This window comes from Anthonomus grandis, chromosome 13 (genome assembly GCF_022605725.1).
Source record: "Anthonomus grandis grandis chromosome 13, icAntGran1.3, whole genome shotgun sequence".
Classification (NCBI taxonomy): Eukaryota; Metazoa; Arthropoda; class Insecta; order Coleoptera; family Curculionidae; genus Anthonomus; species Anthonomus grandis.
Genome location: NC_065558.1, coordinates 22,117,613 through 22,145,029, shown reverse-complemented (window position 1 = coordinate 22,145,029; position 27,417 = coordinate 22,117,613). Strand labels below are relative to the sequence as shown.

Genomic DNA, 27,417 nt, shown 5'->3' with positions numbered 1-27,417 from the left:
ATTTATATATGTATATATAAATATATTTTTTATATCTATCCATATATCTTTTTAGGGTTTTCTAGATATTATTAAGCTTTTACAGTTCTTTAAATTTATTGATAATTTACTAAAATATTTAAGACCTTTATGGAAAATCAAAAGCCCCTTGCTGTCTGTTGGCATATTTATGCCGATCACTAAAGACTGTAATCTATTTACAAATATAATTTGCTAGCAATTTATTTTTCAATTTAAAAATAAATATACATAATAATAAACTATACGAAAATATATTCTTGAAATAATATTCTTTGAAAATAAAATATACGAAATAATATTCTTTGTTATATCAGCAAGATTTTTAGTATAATCAACATATTATCTACCAGTGTATATCTATTAAATTTTAGTATTATTCTCATGGCACTATTCTGTATGATTTGGAGTCTTTTGACCCTGTCAGCTGGAATACCAAACAAAAGTGCGGAACAAAAATCCAAGTGCGACAAAATAATACTATTATAAATTAGCAATTTTCTTTGTTAAGACAGGTTTCTGCCAATTCTCGATAAAAAATTTTCTCGACAATTTTTTTTGACATTTTGCGTGTTATGCTGTCAATGTAAGGATCAATATTGAAATGTGGAATCAAAAAAATTCCCAAATGTTTAATTTTACCTAACTTCACTTTGTTTAATCTAGTTTTACTCGCAAACAGACAACATTTTATTTTAGCTGCATTAATACTTAAGGTATTATAACACAGCCATTTGTATATATTATCCAAATCAAAGTTTAGATCTTCTTGCATCTTTTCAATATCCTTTCCCACAACATACAGCATATTATTATCTGCAAATAATGCTGAATTACTTCTACTACTTACTTTGACAATATCATTAATATACATAAGAAACAGAATTGGGTCCAACATAGTATCTTCAGAAATAGATAATTTATTTTTAAATTTAATCACTTGCTTTATGTTATGCATAAGATTTAAACCAACGTAGAACTGAACCTCCTATCCCCATTTTTTCCATGTTAGGAAGTAGAATATTGCGATTTACTATTTCTCTATTAAAATTATCACAGAAATGAAGTATCATAATAAGCTCTAAACTCTGACTGATTTGTTGTTAAAATTTTAGTATTATCACAGTAAGTTAATTTTAGAAGTTTTTCGTAAGCTGACACAGTGATAATAGGCCTAAACTCACTTACCAGCCTTGTGCCTGAGACTTTAGGAACCGGTAAGAGGTTGAGACTTTCCGATTTTTCGATTGGATAGTCTCAACTCTTCTGATCTTCAATTTACCATATTGAATTTATATTTTTTAACAGAGGTCTTGTTTCATTAATAGTAGTGTTTCCAAATTTATCCCATATTATATCTTGATATATTATTAACTGTATTATTCAACACTGAAAATGTTGGTAAAATATCGATACTATTAAAAAAATATTTTTTAAATTTATCTGCTATATCAAACTCATCAATAAATGTCTGCCTTTCAAATACTTATTTGGTAAAATAAAATTTTTACCTGATAGAAGTGATTTCAGATTTGTCCAAAGCTCTACTGAATTATTTCTATTGTTATCGATAATTTGCCGAAAGTATTAACCTTTTTCTATTCTTATTTTATTAACTATTTGGTTTTAACCTTTTATACCTAGTCCATAGATCTGCACGGCCCTCATGAATTACTCTTACATATAACTTGTCAATCTATATATCTTCAATTAACTTTGAAATATCATAAGCATTGTTTATTATTATATTTTTTTCATTGTTTATTTTATATTTTTTTTTTTTTAATTTATTTATTGACCTCGTGCTGAGCACATTTAGTCACGAAAATCCTCTATAATTTTTTAGTATTAAAACTAAATCGGACATCACAAACGACCATGCCAAGGTCGGGACTCGAACCCAGGGCCACACGACTGCTAGGCAGGTATATACCCACCGCGCTGCCGGGGCCGGCAGTTATATTATTTTATTTTTTATATTTTAACACATACTTTTAACTTTAGACACAGTTTAGATAAACCACATTCGAATTTTTACTTATATCTTTTTCTAGTTGCTACTTCAAATATTTACCCCTCTGAAGATCTTTGTGCCTTTATTATGTCGCACACTTCTTAACATCCCAAGACACATGGTCAACCTTAACTTCTCAAACCATATTTTTGAATTGCGTTAACACAAATAATACACTTAGGCTTATCTACCAAGCAATCTTTAATATCATTGCGACTCCAACATCCATGTGTGCAGGATCAAGTTTTTTAAATCCTCTTTAATCTTTTTTGCATCTTTGGTTTCACCTTTTTGTTGTACTACAGAAATGTTTCTATTTTTTTCAGAGCATTTAAATAGGTTTTTGTCTCCAAAGTTAAAGGTGATGAAGCTTGATAATTTTTTAAACCAATTATTTCCTTTTTTAACTCATTTGTTCGCTCATATACTTGATAAAACAGTGCAAATGTGAAAAGCGATATGAACACTGCAGTTTTACTCACTCGCCAGAACCAAACTGATTAACCTCTTGATCTCTGAAACTAAAAAGTTAGAAACGCGCCATTTGGTACACATGTTATACAGGTAGGGGAAACAACAACCACCATAATTTCGTTCATTAGGTATTTTGGCCCGATGCACCTCAACCTAAAAATTTTAAATGGCGCCACCCCTTTTGTGATACCTTAAATAAATGGTCTTTTAGAGTAGTATTCACCTGCATAAGAATTTTTTCCTAAAATTTATACAGAGTCAAAGAAAAGTATAAGTTATATAAAATAAACTCTGTTTATAAAGTGCCATTTTATTTAATTAATGCTCAAAATGCTTTCCAATTTGGACTAAACAAATATAATAATATTTTTTAAACTAATTTCTAACATTCTGAAAGTCTTATCTTGGATTAGATGCACATTTGTAACAAATCCGTTGCCAAAGAAAATCAACTACTTACTACGCTGAACTGTTTTTTTTTTGTTTGCTACTGATTAGTGTCCAATTTAAGTTAAGTGTGTCAGGTTGTAAATCACAGTCAAAAAAGTCAAAAGTAACAATCATTTTTTTAATCTGATAAAAAAGTTTGTTTACTAAGTTTGAATGCAGGTTTTAGGTCGTACCAGATAGTAAATGCTTGGACCAACCTTTAAAAAATATTTAACATTGCATATCATCTTGTGACTTTTCACCGTCTCACCCAAATACTTCATACAATGGTTTAGACCATGGCTGAAAGAATTTAAATAATTTATATTTATGGTTCTCAAAATCATTGTGCTTTAAGGACAGCAGCATTATTTAACCTAAGAAATCCTCGAAAACATGTAAGTCATATTTACGTGAGGCAGCTAATTCTTAAATTTGAAGAAAAAGGATCGGTGGAAAAAAAAAGAGTTCAGCATAAAGTACTTAATGAAGAGGCACAAGTAGAAGTATTAAGACATGTTGCTATGAATCCTACATTGTCCTACGCCAAAATTCAGCGATAACAGAAATTTGTCATGAATCTATACGTGAAGGAAGTATTTTAACTATAAGTCATTTCCATTCATACAAATGCAAATTTTTGAGGATCTGCGTCAAGGCGACCATAACCGAAGAATAGAATTTTGTCAGAGAATGACAGAAAAATTACATTTTAGTCCTTTGTTGCTAAAAAATATTTGTTTCAGAGACGAATGCACTTTTTTTAAATGTTTTTGTAAATAACCACGACTGGAGATACTGGAGTGATGAAAATCTGCATCTTTTCGGGGAAGAACACAGACAGTATCCAAATAAAATCAATGTGTGGGCGAGAATATGGCGGGAATATATCGGTGATACTATTGTTGAGCCTCTTTTTTTTAATGGTAACTTTAATGACGGATCTTACTTGAAAATATTGGACACCACCATTTATTCTAAAATTGTTGAAAGAAATAGAAAATTAGTTAGATATTTATGGAGGTAGAAATCTAAACAAAGATTTATTACATTTTCACAAGATGAAGCGCCACCCCACTATGTTCTTCCTGTGAGGCAATTTTTACATAACGCGTTTCCAGAGAAGAGGTCCAATGGAATAGCCGGCGAGATCACTAGATCTAACACCTCTCAACTTTTTTCTCTGAGGTAACTTAAAAACTGTTGTATTTAAGACGCAACCAGCTTCACTCTATGATCTTCGGCAACGGATTATTACCGAATATACATCTATTCTAGGAGTTTGAAAATAGATTATACTTTTGTGTGGTCAAAAATGGAATGCATTTTAAGCATCTAATTAAATAGAAAAACAGTTCATAAAAACAGAGTTTATTTTACTTAACTTATATTTTTCTTTGACTCTGTATAAAATTTAGGAAAAATTCTTGTGCAGGTGAATACTACTCCAAAAGATCTTTGAGCTAAGGTATTACAAGAGGGGTAGTGCCATTTAAAACTTTGAGGTTCAGGTGCATCAAGCCCAAGGAGTGACTCACCCTAAAACTAAAAAGTTGGTGGTTGTAGTTTCCCCTACCTGTATAACATTTATACCAAATTAAGCTTTTGACTGTTTCAGAGATATTTGAATTGAAAGTTTTCAAATTGACATTGATTGTAAAGTATGGCATGTGATATTCCAATTTTGAAATTTTTATTAATGTATATACCAATATATTTAATGAAAATAAGCTATTCAATTGGTTCACTAAATTTTACTTCACTGTTTTGAATATTTATATTTCGAAAATTCGCACGATTTGTGTCATTTATAGAAAAAGTTATATACACCTAGATTCAAAAGTTATACATCACTTTGTTTTTATACGAAGACATTTTTTAGTGTGCGTTATTTTTCATGGGCTTATTTATCAATGTTTGTCTTTCTCATTTCTCGGAAATTTGTTGCCCGACAAAAATGTTGACAATTTTTTTTTGGTACGTTTTCCATTTTTTTTTGCGATTGTTGAGGTCAAAACCGTTACATCCTACGAGTTTACGTGAAAAGATGCCTCAAGAAATTATCAGTGAAATTGATCCTGCAAGAATAGTGGCAAGAAAGGGCCACTCTCAAAGGTTCGTGGATAATAGTGTTGAGGTATGGCGAAGTGATGTATCTCACACTTGGAATCGTTATCTCTAGAATAATTCTCTTCATGATAGACCAAGAAGCTGTAGTACCTAATTAATGTAACTAATTAATAACAGACCCGGTATATTCAATTAACCATCCGAAGAAACAGTTAAGCCCAGAATTTTGGAACTCGTTGTTTTTTTTCTGACCAAACAAGAATTTGTTTGGTACACGATAATCATATAGTGATACAAGCATAACACATACTTGCGAAATGCTTTTTCAGGGCAGTAGCAGCAGGCCGAAGACTACCTAAGACTTACAAGAACTTGTTTCTACTCGGGAAGAATGGCACAATACTTCGCAGCATTAAAAAAAACTTAATTTCTTAATTTTAATTTGTACTAAAAAATAATCCGGTATTTAAAACACAAAATCTTAAGAGTAATAAAGTTTTTTACAAGCATTATATTCGCGTCCAGTCCGAATATATTATCTTGATTATTTACTACGTAGTCCGCCCCTGGCTACCAACCGTGCACCATATTTAAAGACCTAAATATAAAATTAAAAAACCTCGCGCTGCCAAACCCTCCCCGACCCCGTCGGTCTCTCTCTTATTCATTTGTTTCTGGTGCACCGTGCCGTCCACTTCGTTTACGCCGCGCTGTACGATTTCGACACGTGATATTTGTGTATTTTGACTATTTTGCAGTTTAACTGGTTTATTCGGTTTAATTCAGGTGAGTCAGGATCTTTCTGATTAGTTCTCACATAGGACATATCTTTGTAGATCGATCATTATGGGAAAACATAAAAGAAAAGATAAAAGTAGGTCAAGGTCGAGGGGTAGAGCTCGTTCCAAACGCTCTTTAAGCAGGGAATATGACGACCTACGTCGACACCGGAAAATATCTAGGATTGAGAGAGAGAAAGAAAAGGCGCACATGTCGCGGTCTCGGTCAAGTTCTAGAAAAAGCAAAGGTTCCTCGAATGCGATTAGGAAAATAAAAACACATGGCGGGAGATCTCGTTATCGCGTTCGTCGTTCTCCGAGTGAGACAAATGTGCGTAGGGATCGGATAGAAAGGGACAGACGAAGCCATGATGGTGGGAGTCGCAGCCCGAGTGTTGCGATCTCGCTTTATAGTCGGGGCCGTACGTCGCGTACTACGGCGCGCGATTCGAGGCCTCGTTCTGTAAGCCATTGCTTAGATACAGAGAATATTATCACGGACACAGGTCCGGCTCAGGGAAAAAATGGAGTTTTGATAGAAGATGTCTCTCCGGTCTTAGTTTTATCTGAGGATACTCTACTATCCGAGGAGACAAGAAACATGCTGGGCCCGCACCCTAGCAGTGTTAAAAAGTCTAGTTTTAAATTGCACCCGGCCGTTGAGGCAATATGGTTATATATTTTGCCTTTTGGCCTATCCAAAGAAGAAACCGACGAGTTTCTTAAAAAATATTAAATGCCGGAAAATTGTAAGCTTTTATTGCCTCCCAAAATAAATCCGGAGATTGAAGCCGGCATGAATTCTTTATACGCTGTTAGAGACCAGACTCATACTGGGTACCAAGCTTTACTTAGCCAATCTCTTTCCGCGTTAGGTCTAGCTTTAAACGCCCTTTTGGGGGACGATTTAAAAATGCCAAAAGAGTCAAAAGAAAAAGTTTTGGTTCCAGTGGCGGACGCTGGTCGAATTTTGTGTAACCTTTTTAACTCAATATCCAATAAAAGGCGTCAATTAATTACTCCTATGATGAATAAACAAATAAAAAAAGTTGGTAGACAAAATACCACCTGGAGAATTTTTATTTGAAACCAATTTAGGGGAAAAAATTCAGGCTTTAAGGGCCATGGAAAAAGTTGGCAAGGAAATACGACCAGTACCTGTCACGCGTTTTACCCCTCGTGCACAGCCCTTTATCCCCGGAACTTCAGAAAAGAGGAGTGGGGCGGGGGAGGAAATAAACCTTCCACGAGTGCACAGGGAAACAGGGGACGCCCGTTCCATTACAGAAGGGAAATGAGAACACAGAAAGGGCGACCTTCGACATACAAAGCAGCTCCTCAAAAGAGGCGCTAGAGGTAAGTTATGATGAAGACGTCTTTGCGGGGCGCTTGTCACGGTTTTTACCTGCTTGGAAAAAAGTGACCACTAATTCTATTGTCTCATCTTGGATAAAATGTTACAGGATTGAGTTTTCTAAAAAACCTCCTTTTAACTATAATAGTCATATAAGCCATAAACTTTCTGTTAGCGAAGAAGCTCTTATGACTTCGGAAGTTGAGAAGCTTCTTAGAATAGGCGCTATCAAAAAATGTAAAGCTTGTCCTGACCAGTTTATTTCCTCAATTTTCCTTGCAGACAAGAGTAATGGGAAAAAACGTTTCATTTTAAACCTTAAGAGCTTAAACAATTTTGTAATTGGCCCACATTTTAAAATGGAGGATTACAGAACTGCCTTAAAACTAATAAGTTGTGGTTCTTTTATGACCACAGTTGATCTAAAGGATGCCTATTTTTCAATTTTAGTGCATCCTGATCATCGCAAGTACTTAAGATTCTATTTTAAAAATTGCCTTTACGAATTCACTTGTATCCCTTTTGGTTTATCATCGGCCCCCTTTTGTTTTACAAAATTAATGAAACCTGTACTGTCTCTTCTGCGTAAAAAGGGCATTTTGTGTATAAATTATTTAGACGATTTTCTCATTCTTGGAGACACTTTTGATAGTTGTCTAGAGAATACTAGAGTTCTTATTGACTTATTAAGATCTCTGGGCTTTATTTTGAACAGAGAAAAAAGTTGTCTTTCCCCAAGCACTGTTCAAACCTTTTTGGGGTTCGTTTTTGATACTAAGTCAATGAAAATCGAACTACCTATGAAAAACAAGGAAATCGTATATAATTTATCACATATTTTTAGAAATAAAGCCACTTGTAGGATTCGGGAATTAGCAAAATTCATCGGTATTTTAATTTCTGCTTGTCCCGCCGTGAAATATGGTTGGCTATACACCAAATTTTTAAAAAGAGAAAAATTTTTAGCTTTGTCCCGAAATAATACGAATTTTGATGCGTTAATGCCCCTCTCCTCCTTTTTGCATAATGACCTCAGCTGGTGGAGAGAAAATATATTCAAATCTTTTAACAATATTAAAAGTGATAATTATAAGCAAGTAATTTTTACCGATGCGTCTTTGACCGGATGGGGGCATGCTGTAATGGGGAAAAGACCCATGGTTTTTGGTCTGAACAGGATAAGAATGGCCATATTAATTATTTGGAATTGCTAGCCATATTTCACGGCTTAAGATGTTTCTCAAAGCAACTTTTTAATTGCAACGTTTTGATAAGATGCGATAACACCACTGCCATATCGTATATTAATCGCATGGGCAGTATTCAATACCCAAAACTTTGCTTTCTAACTAGAGAGATATGGCGGTGGTGTGAGAGCAGAAACATATGGATTTTTGCATCCTACGTGAGTTCAAGCGACAATTACGAGGCTGATCTCGAATCCCGACAAACAAATCAAGATTCTGAATGGTCATTATCTGACGACGCTTTTCAAACAATCGTGAAAACTTTTGGACAACCTGAAATAGATATATTTGCCTCGCATATAAATAATAATTAATAATTAAATACACGGATTATATATCATGGCGAAGAGATCCGGGTTCAGTTATGGTAGATGCATTTACCGTGAACTGGAACAATTTATATTTTTATGCTTTCCCTCCATTTAGCCTTTTGTTGAGGGTATTACAAAAAATAATTCAAGATAAGGCAGTAGGTATTATAATTGTGCCTCTTTGGCCTTCACAGCCTTGGTTTCCACTTTTTTTCAGGCTGGTTGTGGGGAAAGAAATTTATTTTGAACCGTCCAAAAAACTATTACCTTCCAGCCAGTCGCATCCATTAGCTCATCATCTTACCCTGGTGGCCGCCAAATTATCGGGTCTTCATTTGAACAAAGAAACGTCCCCAAAATAGCCATTGAAACTATGATTTCTTCGATTGCCGACTCCACTTTAAAACAATACGATACTACTTACCGTTTATGGTGGCAGTTCTGTTTAAGAGGAAACCTGTCACCTTATAAAGCTTCCAATCATGAGGTTCTCACTTTTCTACAGACTATTGCAGAAGAACATAATTATAAATTTGGGTCGTTAAATTCTCATAGGTCAGCTCTTAGTCTTATTTCCTATAATGATCTTGGAGCTGACCCTATAATAAAGAGATTTATGAAGGGCATTTCTTGGTTGAGACCTTCTCGACCAAAGTATACCAATACATGGGACCCCCAGTTAATTTTGTCTTACATCGAAGAACAGGCAGAAAACTCGACTATGCAACATCTTTCTCAAAAGTTGGTGACAATGTTGGCTTTGATCACCTAACTATATCTCTTATAAGATTATCCAACGTAATAGAAAATTCTGAGGGAATTCAGATTAATATTAGAGACCCGATTAAAACATCTGGGATTGGTAAGGACCAGCCTACCCTTCATATACCTTTTTTCAAGGAAAAGCCACTGTTATGCGTGGCAACTACGTTAAAAACTTACATTGTGAGGACCCAGCCTTACAGAAAGCCAGATCAAGATTTAATTTTGCTAACCCTTAAAAAGCCATACAAAACGGCCAGCAAGCAAACGGTGAGCAAATGGGTGAAGCAAATGATGTTATCAGCTGGGCTTGATACATCAGTGTTTAGGCCCCACTCTACACGGCATGCATCTGCTTCTGCTGCCTTAAGGAAAGGAGTGACTTTGGAAACAATCTTCAAGACTGCGGGATGGTCAAATCAGTCGACCACCTTTGCTAGATTTTACAATCGTCCGTTATCCAAGACAACGGATTTTGCCAGGGCAGTTTTAAACATTATTACTTAGTTTAATATTATTTAGTAATGCTACTTACTTATGGTTTGATATTTTGTGAAGCCATCAAGGAAAATACAGTTGATTTTTGTAAAACAAATGTTCCTTTTTTCCATGTTCATTAATCTTTAACACAAAATCTCTGAACAACGACGTAGTAAATAATCAAGATAATATATTCGGACTGGACGCGAATATAATTAAACGATCAAACGAACTTACCTGAAGTGAAGTTCGATCGTAATTATATGAAGCGTCCAGTCCGAATATATTATCTTCCCTCCCGCCAACAGACCCCAAATTGTGTTAAAATGATTAATGAACAATAGGATCTTTAAAAGAATGAATAAGAGAGAGACCGACGGGGTCGGGGAGGGTTTGGCAGCGCGAGGTTTTTTAATTTTATATTTAGGTCTTTAAATATGGTGCACGGTTGGTAGCCAGGGGCGGACTACGTAGTAAATAATCAAGATAATATATTCGAACTGGACGCTTCATATAATTACGATCGAACTTCACTTCAGGTAAGTTCGTTTGATCGTTTAATTTTAGTTGTTTTCTTAATTAAAACTAATTAATTAATAAGTTTCCAATCTATTTTTGCCAATAAAGAAAAATTTTCGGAAATTTAGTGTAATGCCAAACTTTTCAATCTAGGTGTATTTCATTTCTACCGCTTAAAACCGATTACTATACCACTTTTACCGATTTTACCGCTACTTTATTTATACCGCTTTTACCGATTGCTATAGCTTATCTGAATTTTATTGGATTGTTTTTTCGAACTCATCCAGCTATGAAACACGTTCAATTTTTATATATATTTTTTTAATATAAACTTTACTTTTAATTAAAATTAATTTTACAAATTAAAGAAAAGGTTTAGAACTCGATATGTAATGTTCGTTCACGTTCTTGTTCTTGATGATGACGTAATAATAATAACACGATAACACCCGCACATTCGCCTTTCGCAGATGACGCTCGCTTTCCCTCTCTCTCTCTCTCTTTCATGTGCAGTGTAGCGCGGTGGCTAAGGTTTCATTTACCGAACTCCGTATCTATAATAGCTGTATTCGATTCAACGCCGGTTTTGTTTCTGGTTGACAGCTATTTGACGCTATTAACATAATATTTGACGTATTTGGTTACAAATAATGATGTCAACGCATAACCAATACCAAACCACCCAAATGCAATGGTTCTGCTGTTTTTTTTATTGGCTATGGTTCTTGCTATATTTATGTTATATTTCAAATACACATATTGGCATTAGCTAATATTAGAACTTTACTTTTAACTTAAATGCTTCCGGACAATGCTGATTCTCAACTCTTTTTATTGTTGCAGCATCAAAATTTTCAGAATTTATATCAAACTAAGCAGAGTGGCCCGTCATTGCCACCTGTCTTAAATAGTCAAGTGTATAATTATCATCTAAAAATTAAAAACAAAGTACCTACTAATTTAAAGGGCTATTAAATAAATTATTGAGTAATAAAGACCCTGCATTTATTTCTGCAGTGTAGTAACCGAAAGTAATATGATGTATGTAGTTTTTATTTACTTTAGTAAAAAAGAAATGCCAAAAAAGCTACCAGTAAGAAGTAAATCGCAAGTAGAAATATCAGCCTCTATATATATGGACTTATCGTTAATTAAAAAGTGTACATTTTCCATTTTATCTGGTTTAATATAAATACTGCTTAATTATTACTACCCTGTGGGATCTTATTTGTAAGAAATATGCCGAATAAGGATCACGTCTCGGATCACCGGATCACGTGAGACCGTAGTGGCTGGAATTGACAGGTTGTTGGTAAGCCGAAGAGGTGGAGTAAGTAACATTTCCATTAATAACAACATTATTGCTGAATTCGATCCGTTGGTAAATGACGTTAACGAATGGTTAAATTCAGTTAATGAATACGCATCCATCCATGGGTGGGATGATAAAACAACTTCTCACTTGGCCTTATCAAAATTAAGGGGTACTGCTGAAATCTGGTACAGGGGTCTTCCAACGAGGTTGTTTAAGTGGGAAGAATGGAGTGTTATTTTGCAAGATAATTTTCGGCCAAGAAGAAGTTTGTTTAAATTGTTACAAGATGTGATGTTCTGTAAACCAATACTTACTGAATCTCTTTATCAATAGGTTTACCGTAAATTATCTTTAATCCATAAATGAAAATTCCGCTAAGTGACGAAGATCGCGTTGATTTAATTATCGGGGGCATAGATGATGTTCAAATTAAATTTACTGTTGAAGCCGCTAACATCACAAATCCTCATGTTTTGGCAAACCACTTACGACTTATTGACGAATAAGGAAAAATAATTAACACTAATAAAAATGTTAGGGTAGGACCAAGTTCGGCTACACCATCCGGTGACTCGATTTTATGTTACCGCTGCCACAATTACGGACATTTGCGTCGGGATTGTCCTTAACCTCAAAATAATACAAATAAAAGACAACAAACAACATGTCATCGCCTATTATAGTAGACAAACTACTGCTGGAGAACAACGGTTCCATTCATTCGAGTTAGAAACCCTAGCAGTAATATCCGCAGTTAAAAAGTTTCCCCAGAATTTATTAGGAAGATATTTTATCATTTTTACAGACTATATCGCTGTCAAAAACACCTTTAAAAAGAAAGAACTTAATGCTAGGGTCGCTCGTTGGGTCCTTGAACTAAGTCAGTTTGATTACAAAATTACTCATAAAAGCAATAATCAAATGCAACATGCAGACGCTTTAAGTCAAAACCTTTATAACTCATTTCAACACTTAAAAACAGTAGCTCTTATTGCCGAAGAAGACTTATTATTAGCTGCTCAACAACTTGATAAAAAAATTCAGTTTGTTAAGTCAATATAACAATCCGGTGAACAACATGAAAATAAAGATATTTTTAATGACTACGCACTTAAGGGCGGCAAAGTGTTAATTTAACTTTAGGTGTCGTTTAACTTCAAGTGGTTTACGGTGGTGGGTACCTAAAGCCGCCAGATTTCAAATTTTACGAATGATACATGACGGCATAGGGCATTTCGGCATAGATAAAACATTCAAGTTAGTTTCTGCAAAATATTGGTGTCCGCGCATGCGTCGTTTAATTATTAAATACGTTCGAAATTGTTTATATTGTTTATATTTTAAATCTAACTCAGGTAAAAGATCCGGTTTCTTACATCCAATTTCAAAAATTCCTAGACCCTTTCATACAGTTCACGTCGATCACTTAGTCCCCTTTATTAAAACAAATAGACACAACACTCACATATTGGTAATAATTGATGCGTTCACAAAATTTATTTTATTATATGCGGTTAAAGATACAGGTACTACACATGTAATAAAAGCATTTAAAGACATGTTTAAAATTTTTGGAGTACCAAATCCAATTATTAGCGATCCCGGTAAAGCTTTTACTTCAAAAGGGTTTTCACGTTTTGTTGAACAGTACGGTTCTTAACATCATTTAAATGCCGTCGCTTTACCTAGGGGAAACGACCAAGTTGAACGGTACAACCGTGTAATAACCGATTCTTTAGCGTCAATGGGGGGTAATAAAAATAATAACGACTGGGATGACAACATTACCGATTTACAGCTGGGTTTAAATAGCACCCTTAATAAAGCAATTGGCGTATCACCGAGCGAGGCTCTAATGGGTTTTCGAGTTTCAGGTACCAAGATTTTATCAGTTGAAGAGGAACCGCTGGATGTGACAGCTATCCGAGCGGAAATGTTAAGACTCGCCGAGAATCATCAGGCTGAGCAAAAACGCCGATTTTACTCCAAGAGGATTCCTGGACATCAGTATGTGGAGGGTGATTTAGTGCTGTTGCGACTTACAGCGTCTCCAAATACTGGGGCCAGCAGGAAACTCTTGCCCAAGTGGCGAGGACCTTATAGGATCAGAAAAGTCCTGGAGTACGATCGGTATGAAGTGACCGACATACCTGGAGCTGTACGATCACGCATTCCATATAAGGGCGTGGCAGGGTTGGAAAATATGAAACCCTGGAGAAGATTCGGTATTGAATCTTAGAGTAGGTATTGGTGCGGTTGCAGAGCTCTGTGGGGGAGCCATCTGCAGGTGTAATTATTGTAATTCCTGGTACTTTTGGCTCCCAGGTTCAGGTGGGCCAAATGCAGGTGGTTAAAGTTCCTGGTTACTTTTGGTCTTCCCTGGTGCGCCTTTAACATACTAGCGCTAGTATTCTTTTATTATTATTAGATTTAAGTACCTAACGTTTTAATATTTGGTATTGGCCATTGTTTTACCCCATTTATTTTTTTTTAAATACTTAACCCTGTGTATGCATACACCGTGTTACCTAAATTTAATGTTTTCTTAGGTATTAGGTTTCACGGGATGTTCGACTCCATGACTGCTAAGCTGTTGTTTTTCTCAGTTTGTTTTTATAAAATTTTGTTTTTTTTAATGCCTGTTTTATTTTAATGCTTATACGTATTTCTTTTCCTTAGCAAAGTCGACTTGGATCGAAATGAATTTTAGGCGTGAGGACACGCCGTAGCCAGGAAAGGCCGTGTAAGAAATATGCCGAATAAGGATTACGTCTCGGATCACGTGCATATAGCCTGGCTTGGTACCGTCGTCATCGTGGTCCAGGTCAACGGCATATTATGGAAGTGAATACTTTTAAACTTTTTCCAAAAACTGTTATAATAATAGTAATTACACTAATTGGTCTGTAATTTTCCACCTGACTTGTAGATGGTGCTTACCACTAAAATATCAAAGTGACTAGGCACCACCCAGTTTTAAAAATTACATCAATTATACAGTGCGGCTCTTAATTGTCCCCTTCTCTTACTTTTTGAATGCGTTTATATAAAGATTTAAAATTTGGCATACATTATTAGCAACCTAAGTACTACATTTGGTCCCTAGCGCATTTTGCAAAACTTGAAAATGGTGACGGGGCGTCACTTTAAAAAATAAAATGAAATAGAAAGGGATGCCATGCGATGCATCGTTTTGAAGCTCCCACTGAATGCTTTATGGTCCTAGAATATTAAGTCATTACTTCTACCCATAGCAAAATGGCAGCCTTTTAAAATCTTATTTTTCGCATTTTTATTTTTATTTTCTTTACTAAATCTGTTCAGGTGAAATTGGTCTGTAGGTAATTTGCTTGTAGAATTTGTATTTTTGTCAATGTCACATTATTGTCATAAAAGTTACTGTTCCACACAAAATCTTATTACCGCTACCTTTAAAACCGAATAATACCAAAAGGAGAGAATATTTTTGCTATATCGAGAAGGCCTGATACGCGTTCCCAGAGTTGTTCTTATTTTCGTCATGATATTGTCCAGATCCCTGTCTCCACCATTACTTGGAATGAGTATTTTATTAACGGTATCGCCAAAGTGTTTATTGCTTTGAAAAGATGTTTACTATTAAGTTCAGTCTTGCAGATTCTGTTTACTCTGGAGAGATATTCCTTCAAGAGGTTCTCTTTAATACTCGCATGATTAATTTTTCTCGCCTGTTAGTACTCTAGCTATTTGCAGGCATCTTCTTCTAGCAAGGGGTCTATCAAGCCGCCGCCTGTCAGTTGCATTTCTCCAATTCTGTATTTGCCTTTCTTTATATTGATTACTTTAAATTTAGGGTAACTGTAGAGTCTGACTTCATGTTGGGTTGGATGACTATTCTCCAGGTCAGCATCAGGGACGTAGGTACTTTATAAGGGTTAGGTGCACTTTATATGTCCCCAATTACTTGATTGACCAGGGATGGGCGACAGAGGCATAAGCCCTTTGGTAATCCACATAGCAATATGATAATTTTCTGGTTTTCCTCTTCACCTCGCTAAAAATAATCGAGTCTATGATGAGGTGCTTCTTGTACCCCTTGGTTTCCTTTTGGCATTCTTTTTGCTCTTTAGTCATTATCTTTTATTCTTCTACTTGCTTTTTATGGAGTCTTGTGATATAGGAAGTAATGATTTAGTATACTGTTTTCAAGCACGATCTTTGATTGATTTGTCACTAAAGGTTTTCCCTTTAGTGATAAATCTTCATGTCTTCTCTGGGTGGCCTTCTGTTACTATGATTTCAGTGACATATGGTTCTTTCATAGGTATTACCTTCGCGTTCTCCTTTTCTTCTTATATTGTACTAAATGCTGCTAACTTCTATTTCAGAGTATCTAGAAAGTCCATTACTAGAGTTTTCTCCTGCGTACTCTCTCAACCTGGCAATTTCAGCTCTGTTTATCTCAATCTTCTTAATTAGTCTTTTCTTCCAAGGTGGTGTGTAATCTTTGGTTTCTCTCCTGGTTCTATTTTCATCGATATTTGCGCCGTTAGCAACTGCTGCTGTAAAAGGCTGCGCAATAAATGAGTTCATAGAGCTCTATGAAGTTCTCAACATCTAGCTTAGCTGGTAATATATTAGTGTTTAACGAGTTTATAATCATAGCAATTTTTCTTGATGTTTTCTGTCTCTGAATGTAAGATCTCTTGGTGGGATCCATGCCACCATATTTTTGCAAAGTTGTGCTCAACAATTTATTCATTTCTAATATCCTTTGTTCATTTCTTGCTGTTTCTACAGTTGGTTTATTGCGCCTTTGGTTATTATTTTTAGGTTCTTGACTAGATGTACGATTATTAATTTTGAATTGACTAGGCTGAATAGATTATATTTGGCTAGGAGTTGTTTCACTAAGAAGAGTTGACTTCGTGTTTTGAGTTTCATCAGCGGGTGGATCATTATTGACTGTTTGAGAGTCTGGTGTTATGTTGTTCTCCCTTTCAAGTTCTTCTCTTATTTCTCTTTTTATTTGTATAATTTTAGACGAATTTGTTGTTCAGTATAACTCTCTTTTAATTCGCTATACGTTGTTCTGTCACTGGGATGTCAGGATATTCTGCTAGAAATGCATCATGCAGTCTTTGCTGAAAAGCCGTTAAGTCTGTTTCGAGTTCTTGTGTCCGTCCATTTCATGCGTATTTTTGGCCCTGCAAGAGTGGTCTCGGATAAAAGGGGGTTAACCTTACGAGAACATCTCTAGCAGACACAGCACTTGTAGATGGATTCTGGCTGTTCTTTTCAGTTGAGGCATTATCTTGTTCGAGTCACTTTACTATGGTCTGCCTTTTTTTCCCACAGTCACCATTGGTTCGTTCTATTAGTCGTATTATTATTATTATTATTATTATTATTTTGTAGCAAAAGGCGTATAAAATTATCTCCAGTAATATATCAAATAGATTTTACATAAAACGAATAAATCCAATTAAAGATAATCAACTCATATGGCGATATAGTCATGAATAATATTGAAGCTTGACGTCAAAAGCACATAATTTTCCAATTTTGGAAGTAATTTAATAACATTGAAAAATTAAAAACCAACAGCTGTGTGGAATTCAATATAATAATTGAATTTATTAATGTATTTTAAACTAGCTTAAATAAATATGATGGCTTACCTGTCCAGCATTTGTACACTCGCCCTTTCGTATTTTTCTAGAAGGTGTGGCAAATGTGCGTCAGAGTCACAACTGGCACCCCAGCCCAACACCCTAGCCAGGTCGTTTCCAGTACCTAAAGGTAGTACGGCTACTTGACATTGTTTCTGAAATTAAGAAAAATACCAAAAAATGAAACGGCTAATACAAAATTTCATATGTTTTTTTAGCAATATAAAATGGCAATCATAAGTTTACTGGTAATTTTATTTCTTGGGTGCAGAATTACCCATGTATGAACATGCAACATAAATTTATACGCAAAGCCTCAAATTACAGAACGATAATGCTTTATCGATTGCACCCTACTTACGTTTGCCGCTGAGAGGAGAAACACGGCACGTATCTCCATGTTTAATTTGGGGTTCGACCCAAATTCGGTCTGTAGTCAGAGAGAGTAGAAACGCTATAATTTTTTTAAAGGTATATTGCAAATAAATACATTAATTTCTGCACCCAAGACCTTCGTTCTATGTCTATTCAGCAGTATCAAAAAAAACTAAATCGGTTGACGTATGACCAAATAGTAAGCAAAAATGTGGTAATAAAAGACATTTTTTGAACTCAAGCTTTGGTAAGTCAAATGGTCATCTCATAGTGTCACACATTACTTTAAATAGCAAACAATAGAGCAAAACAAAAAGTATCCTGAAAACATCAAGTTACGGTGACGGAATCAATAACGAATTGGAAAGGCAATTTTTTTTTGCAAGAAAATTTAAGTGAACGAGTTTTTTTGGACTTCTACGAAAATACAATATATCCTTTAATCGTCCAATCTTTAGAAAACCAAGTGGATGAAAATGGTGTTGAGATACTAAACGAAAATATTTTGAATTTCCAACAAGATGGAATTTCTCGGCACTACGCTTTGACAGTTCGAGAGCCTAATAAACAGTTTCCAGGGATATGGATTAGAAGGCGTGGTGCAATTGAATGGCCCGCATGGTCGCCAGACTTAACACAACTAGGTTTTTTCCTTTATGGCTATTTAAAAAGCAAAGTTTATAAGACCCCATTTGAAAATATTACTGATTTTAATATATCGATTTGATCGAATTACTCGCGAATATAGAGATATTAGCAGACAAATTTAATATTTGTAATTGTTGCCGTAATTTCGTCACGCAGTATATGTACGATAGACGATTGCTCGTACTTTGGCGTCTATAGAGTAAACATTGGCGTCGCGGCGTCGTTATGCCGGACGGTATGAATGCTGACAGCGATACAAAATCCTGCTGTTTTACGTGTAAAATGCAATTTGATGATGTAAAAGCAATAATACAATGCACAAATTGTAACCGATATTATCATGAAAAATGTGTAAACGTCGAACTTAGAGGTTTTCACATGGAAAAATTAAATTGAAAGTCTGCAACATGCTGTAATTCAGTTCCGGAGGTAGAAGCGAAATTGTAAACAAACCTGGGCGTGCAAGAAAGAAAACTAGGACTGAAGAATGTGTAATTGAACAAAATTAATTCGTCATCTCAGAGTTATACTGTTGTATGTCGCATTTTTGTCATTTCTTAGATATTAGCGCTACAAAGTTGTATATCGGTTAAACTAGCTTTCTGTAGAATAACAATGTTGTATCTCACAAGTGTTGAGGTATGCAATCAAAATTACAAAGTTGTAAGCAAGAAATAATACGCTTGTACGGTTGCATAGTGGTATGTGGTACTTACACTATCTTAACCCTAATAATATTTAATACTTCTCGATAACAAAATTGTATGTGACACACACAACTTTGTTATAGCAAATACATTGAATACTCAATGTAAACATGCTCATACAATTATGTTACTTATTAATATGAGAAAATTCGTCTCAACATGGTGCTATTATGAGTGATGAAATATAAGTTATAATTAGTGTTTTTTTATAAAACTTTGTTACTAAAATTTTATAAAAAGTGTCTTAAAGTGTTTATTCAACTATAAGTGTGTTAAAAAAGGTTTTGCGAGCCCTGGATTACTAAAACGCAAAAGTGAGGTTAGTTTTGTAACTGCATTTCTTAATTTTTATCAGTTCCTGTTTACAGATTACAGTTTTTATAACAAAATGGACACTGATAATCAATTTGAGTCTGATGACTCGGAAAATGAAGCACTTGCAGATTTAAAGTAAGGCTTAATTTAAAAAACTATATTGTTTTATATACCCTTATTTCTTCTTTTTAGGAAAAAACTTTTGAGCCGTAACAGGAGGCATAAACAGGACAATAATGGTTTTTTAAACAAGATGATTGCAGGGCAAGATTTTAATTTTTTTTTAACATATTGGAAAACTAATTGTTACAAACCGGTAAATTAAATTGAGTTAGTATGTGTCTAAGAAGTCAACCAATTAGGTTTTTTATTTAAAAAAAAGTATAAATTTAGGGTTAAAATTACATTTTTACCTGAGGTTAAGTCCATATTTTATTTTGATTTATTAATAACTTTACGCGTCTATAGATATATTTCAAGTAATATGTAGGTAAAGTTTTTGAAGTTTTAAATTTATATTGAAATTTTAAACTTTTAATTTAATTTTTAGAAATGCATTCTCGGAGATTTTGGACTATGATGGTTATGACTCTGATAAAGATGGGCCTTACATACCATCAAATTCAAGCAGTTAAGAGTCCACTGATTATGAATTATTTGAAGGCGTTGAACACATTTCAGCTGAGACTGTGACTGAAAATGGCTCTAGTTCTGACTTACAACGACAGTCAAGAAAAAGGCAGCGAAATCCAAATACGTGGAAATGTAACATTAGACAGGGAGCTCATGAAGCAGGAAAAGAGTATAAATAGGTAAGAAACAAAATTGTTCCTGCAAAGCGATTAAAACTACAAAGGACTGTCAAAATAAATGTGTTTTTAAATGTGAAAAGCTGATTTCCGAAAATGAGAGGCAAAATATTTTTGAACGATACTATACTCTAAATGAACAAGAAAAGAGAATGTTTTTATTGGCTTCTACAAAACGATACAATGTTGAGCGCCACCGAAAAAATAAAACAAATGAAAACAGCAGAAGAAAGCAAACTTTTAGCTATTACTTTGAGATTCACGGACAAACCATTCAAGTTTGTAAGACATATTTCCTGGGCACGTTATCTATAAGTCATACTCCTGTGTATACAGCACATTTAAAAAAAGACGCTATAAATATACTGAAGCATCTTGCCCAAGGCAACATACTAAGTTTAGAATTTTTGAAGATGACCTACATTTTGTAAAAATGCATATTGAATCCTTCCCTAACGTAGAATCGCATTACTGCCGAGCAAACACAACACGAAAATATTTATATTCCTCCCTAAACATAAAAAAAATGCACAACCTGTACACAGAAGTCTGTAGATCATTAGGAAAAAACCCAGTAAAAGAATCGTTTTACCGAAACGTCTTTTGCAATGAGTATAATCTATATTTTCACGTGCCTAAAAAAAATCGTTGCGATCTCTGCGAGGAAGTTAAAATGCAAATACAAAATAATGTGTTGATGAAAGAGAAAAAAATGATCTACGAGAAACATTTAAAAAAAAAAATGCGTGCCGCAACGAGAAGAAAAATGACAGAGATAGAAATACAACATTTTTAGTCTTTGACTTACAGAATGTTCTGAGCTGTCCTCATGCGGAAGTAAGCAATTTTTATTACAAAAGCAAGTTAAATGTCTATAACCTGACTGCACTTTTATAATAATAATAATAATGTCTTTATTAAAATTTACAATTGGTAAATTCTAAATGGCGAAGTTGAAGCTTACTTCCTAGCTTAACCCATACAAATCAGCTTGAGGTTAGATATTACAAAGAATTTCAAAATGTATCTTAAATAATTGCATAGTTACAAAATATTAAGTTCTAACTGCCTATCTGCACAACCGATTAACATTACAACGTTTGATAACCACACAGACTTATGAAATTTACAATAAGTTAAAGAATAGATATTTAGCAACACTCTAGGCTAACAGAGATCAGTAATATAACTGCTTATCTTTCGTCTAAATATAGAAGGTGAAATATATTTTAACGCAGGAGGAATTTTATTATATTGCAGATGAATACAGTAACTAAAGCTCCTCTCAAATAAAACAGTTTTATGAAGAGGAGGTGTAATAAATTGCTTATTTCTTAAGTTCAAAACATGAGCGTAATATCTAAATTTAATTTTCTGATAAAGGTAATTAGGACATTTTTTAAAGACAATTTTATTAAAGAGAACAAGACTATGTAGTAACCCCCTTTTACTCAAATTTAGCCATCTCATCAAGCGTAACTCACTACTAACACCTCTATCAAATTTTCTCATTCCATTAATTAGCCTTACACAACAATTTTGAATGTACTGTTGTATTCTTTTTATATTACTTATCAAAAGGCAGGGGCCATACAAAACATCACAGTAAGTGTAATGGGACAATACAAGACTGTCACATAAAACTTTTTTTAGTTCTTTATTAAGAAGCTGCCTTTGACTATAAAGTAGCTTAAGGTTAATAAAAACTTTTTTAATATATTGATCAATGTGCTCAGTAAACCTCAACTTAACATCTAATAAAACTCCAAGATTCCTAGCCACATTACTACAATTTATTAGTTGACCATTCAATTTAATCTGAACAAATTTCTCATATTTGTCTCTGGAATACAACCTACCAAAAAGAAGAACCTTACATTTACTTGGGTTTAAACTCAAATAATGATTTTCCGATGCCTTTGCTAGCATGTAAAGGTCGTAAGATACCTTATCATTAGCTTCTAAGATTTTGTTAGGAGGAAAAGAGAAATCGACCTGTGTATCGTCGGCATATAGATGGACTTTTGAATATTTGAGACTCTTACACAATTGAGACGTATACAGGGTAAAGAATAGAGGACCAAGAATAGACCCTTGTGGTACTCCGCAAGAGAGATCCATAGCCGAGGATTGCTTACCATTGAGCTTCACTATATGAGTTCGACCGGTCAAATATTGCCGAACTAGAGAGCGAGCACTCTCCCCAAAACCTAAGAATTTTAGTATACTTATCAAAGGCCTTGGAGTAATCAAGTAGAGTCAAGATTGTTAACTCATTACAATCAGCTGACTGTATAATATCGTCAGTTACTTTTAGAAGAGCAGTAGAGCAGCTGAAGTCTTTTCGAAACCCGGACTGAATAACCGGCAAGATATCAAATCTGTTTACGTATGTTCTGATTTGGCTTTCCAATACCCTCTCTAAAACTTTTGAGATGACAGGGAGAATGCTAATAGGCCTAAGGTCGGATAATTCAGTTGGAGAAGGGACTTTTGGAATAGGGATAAGGCATGAGGACTTCCAAGAATCGGGAAAAGTTGAAGATTCAATATAACAATTAACAAGATGCACTAGATATGGAAGAATATATGAACAGCAGTGAAGCAGCATCGACAAGCCTATACCATCTGTCCCAATGGCCTCAGATTTCATTGAGAATAAAGTAGATTTAACTTCTTCAAGCGTTGCTAGCTGAAACTCGAAGTTTCCTACCCCTTCCTTAACATTTAGTAGATAATAATTCAACGTTTCTGGATTAGGCGCGTTGGAAGATGCAGCATTTATAAAAAAGGTATTTATGATTTCAGGGTCACCCAAGTGGTCAGGGTCACCCCAATGGTGTTTTGAGGCTTGCAATGTATGTTCAGCTGACGTAGTACCTTCCAATTATTTTTGGAGTCACTCTTTTGTAAGGTTTTATTGAGATAGCACTTCTTTTCTATTTGTGTTGATCTGTGATCCAAGGACTCCTTCCTTTAGTAATTCTAGCCGTTTTAAATGGCGCATGTATATTAAAAAGATTAAGTATACAATCATTAAACAATCATTAAACCTATCAACTTTAGCGTTAATATCTTCCATATAAAATATGTCATCTAATCGAGAGTTTAATAAATCTTGGTAAAAATTATCATGTATAAAATGTTTAAAATCCCTGTAAGTTAATAGGAAGGGTGGAGGTTTGACAATCATAAGACGTACTTTACATAAAGCGACAAAATGATCTGATACCTGAAAATTTGAATCTATTCTGTATAAAACTTAAGTTTGAGCATATAACCAAATCTAAGAGGGAGCCGCTTCCAGCTAAGCCAGGCCGAATGAACTCATTGATAATTTGACTTAAGCTGTATACCTGAAGTAGAGAAAGAAACCTTTGCGTATGGATAGATTCCAAGTTATTTACGTTAATATTAAAATCGCCAAGACAGAGGAGATTGTCACACCACCAAAGATGTTAGTTTCAAACTCAGTCATAAAATCATTTATCATTCATCCACCAAGCAAATATACTGCTCCTTGTGGCATGAAGGTGGCATGGGAAGAACTTGAAATGATTTGGCAAGTGCTTTAATGAAAATTTTGGTGGCGGTTTTTGCGGATAATCTAGGTTTAAGTACTTTGGTTTTATGGAGTGATAGCTGCGTTCCGCAAAACAGGAACTCTCTAATGTCAGCTGTAATTTCTATTTTTTTTAACGAGCATCCACATATTCATTCCATAACTATGAAATTCTCTACTCTAGGTCACTCATGCAACCAAGAAATTGATTCGGTACATAGTTGCATAGAAAGGGTATTAAAAAAAACTGAATATTATTCACCTTTATCTTTGTTGCGAATTCTATTAAAAGTGAATGTTAAGAAACCGTATAAAATTATACAATTAAAGAAAGCTGATTTTAAAGATTATAAAGCATGTGCTTCTCTATACAATCACAAATACAATTAAAATTCACGAAATCTCAATTTGAAGTCGAATATAAAACTAATCACGCAATGACAAATTGGGAGAAAGTTTGTATTCGTGAGAGTCGACTATCAAGATCTGATGCTAAAAAAATCAGCAATAAAATGCCACTTCCACGTATATTTTATAACAAATCCATTCCCCAAAATAAAATACAAGCTATTAAAAGTATGTATAGATGGATGCCCGAATATGACCAAGCATTTTATACCGCAATATTTCCAAAATAATTTTTCTTTGGTTTTAAGTTTGCTTTATTAGAGGTATTTCTAAGAATACCGTTTTTACTTTCATAAAAACTAAGTGCTAAGATTATTTTTTTAGTGCTTAAAAAAGATAAAGTTGTATGTTACATAAAATTTTGAAAACAAAATTTTTTATTAATTAGTCAAAGTGGTATGTTTTTTTTTCATGCCTAATAATTTAGCACAAAACTTTTTTTTTTCAAGTTTTGTTTATGCATCCTAGTATGTTGCATTGAAACCTAACTTATCTAAATGTCTTAAACATCTATCTTTAGCACCAAAGGATTTATTAAAAATAATATTTTGTTTTTCGTTTTTCTAAAAACGAAATATATTTAATGCACATACCACAGTATAACTTTAAGGTAACGTTATATTGATGTCATAAACAAAACATTAGATCTACTAGTCAAAACCATATCGGAATTATATGGGAAAATCGATTATTTAATTTTTAGGAAAATTTAAGTTTGAAACAAGAACTGCAAAAACTTGTGAGTGAATGAAAGTAAATAAAATACAATCAGGACTATCTTATGCATCTATTACTAAAGGCAAGGGTACTGATAAAATACTGGTTGTAAAACAAAAGAGATCTCCAAAGCAGACAAATGAAATTAAAAAAACACTTTAAGATAAAGTCTATCCTATTGAAATAGGAGCTGACGTATCAATAGGGCGTTCTACAAAAAACAATGGACTAATATTGGAGTGTGGCAACGAAAAAAAATTTTAAATATCCAGTCAGAAAGACAGAACAAACTTGGGAAAGAATAAGAAGTAGAAAGACCAAAATTGAGTACAATATCGAAGACAAAGAAGAAAAAATAATGAAAAAAATGAGGTAAAGCCAAAGGATAATAATTTTAAATTGAAAATTTTGAGAAAAACAAAACCGCTGAATGGAAATTTTAACATAATCTTTGAAGTGAATTTACAAACATATAGTACACTAATGCTAAATCAAAAAATGATTATGGGTTAGAGCTATTGCATGGTTTATACTGATTTTGGAATAATTAGGTGTTACAAGTGTTGCAAATATGAGCATCAACAAAAAGATTGTAAAGAAAAAAATTGTTGTGCTAAATGTGGTGGCGAGTACGATGTTAAAAATTATCATAGTAACGTGAGTAAATGCAACAACAGTGTATTGTCTAATAGCAAATATGGATTGAAACTCAATATTGATCACAATGCATGGGACATAAATAATTGTGAAACATATAACAAAATAAAACAAATGCAGCGTAACAGATTTCTAAAATAGCAACTAGATAGTAATAATGTCAACAGCTGTTTATTTTAACTTGTTACAGGATTAATTACGCTTTAGACGGGATCTGGAGTCCTAATTTTTATTCATTTGGTTAAAATAATTAAAAATGACTTTGTTCTAAATTTTTCTTTTGAAACTTTTTAAGTACGAGACTGCTGACAGAGACACCCACCATAATTACAATTGCCTTCGACTCTTAATGGAATTCGCCAATATTTTTCATTAAACCACTATCAATATTATCACCATTTTAATTCTTTGTTATTGTTTACAATATGCTGTGCTTGGAGAAGATTTCACGGCAATTGAATTGGTCAACCGGTTTACTAAAGCGGACGCCAGTGACGCCGCGTGTCGAATTATTACGATTTGGCCCGTATTTGTACTTTCTACCAGGCACTCTATGGTTTGCTTATTAGTGATCTGCGTATGGGCTTTGATTGGGCCCATAGCGGCTAAACCCATAAAGTAACGAGCGAGGTTCCTCAATCTCCGGTCTTGCGCCCAGACGTCTTTTGGACTACTATTTAAGCAGTTCCACGATGCATCTGGGGGTCTTTCCAGCTCCTGCGTCTGTCAAAGGTGAACCGTGCTGTTCGCTGTGACGGAGAGAGATTAATGGTGTAGTGAAATAAATCTAGTATCATCTCTCTCCGCCAGCACATTTTTATCTAAATTAATACTAAAAACTAAACTTCATGAGTGTTTCTGCATTTTCAAGCAAATATTTTTTGAAGGTGATGGTTTTTAGTGGTTTGATGCCTCTCGAAACTTCGTAAGTAGTTTTCACCGTTGGTGACATTTTATTTGGTGTTCCGTGTTTCCATTGAGAAATCTTTCTTAGGGCTCCTTGAAAATGAGTACGTAAACCACCAGTCATGACCCAGCAGTGGAAGATTTCGCCCTGAAGCCTAACAGCAAATAATTTCGCCGCTCTTAGCCCCGTTTTATTTTTGATTTTAACCGTATTCTTTTGATGTCTCTATATGATTTATTATTATTATTTATTATCATCTTCTCATTTTTATCTTTAAAACTATATTTATTTTAAAATTATGTAAATTAAAACACTTCAATGTTACGCCTTATTATGTAATGCTTCCGAAGTGATCACTGACGAATTAAGGTACAGGTACCTTTGGGTATAAACATATATATATGTAAAACACTTTAATTCAATTTAACTAGGGTGTTTATTAAAGTTATTATTTACAAAATCTACATGGTAACTACATAAATACAAGTAAATAAGTATACCTGATGATCTAAATTAAATTAAAAACTTAAATAAAAGATATATCTTTTATTTAAGTATTTGTGTTTACACGTTTTTAAGATCATCAGGTATACTTATTTACTTGTATTTATGTAGTTACCATGTAGATTTTGTAAATAATAACTTTAATAAACACCCTAGTTAAATTGAATTAAAGTGTTTTACTACTGAGTGAGTGAGGGTGACTGAGACAACTGACCATACAGAGAACTCACGAAGCCGGCCTGATAGGTTCTTTTTGTTTCATCATTTAAATTTAACAGGGCTTCTGTAACCTATCAGATCTAGGGAGTTGTTTTTGTTGTTTAAAACTTTTAAATCAAGAGTGTCGAACAAACTCAACTCCCTAGAAATAGTCCCTGTAAAC

The 27,417-nt window shown here is 34.1% G+C and overlaps 1 protein-coding gene across 2 annotated transcripts in view; it reads right to left on the bottom strand.

The window, feature by feature from the left end:
• LOC126744077 (diacylglycerol kinase eta) overlaps positions 1–27,417 on the bottom strand; it is a 764,865-nt gene that overhangs the window by 341,677 nt on the left and 395,771 nt on the right. For both annotated transcript variants that reach the window (XM_050451425.1, XM_050451426.1), the window contains exon 8: positions 17,436–17,581. In XM_050451425.1, the coding sequence (XP_050307382.1) occupies positions 17,436–17,581 (146 nt within the window). The remainder of the gene's footprint in view (positions 1–17,435; positions 17,582–27,417) is intronic.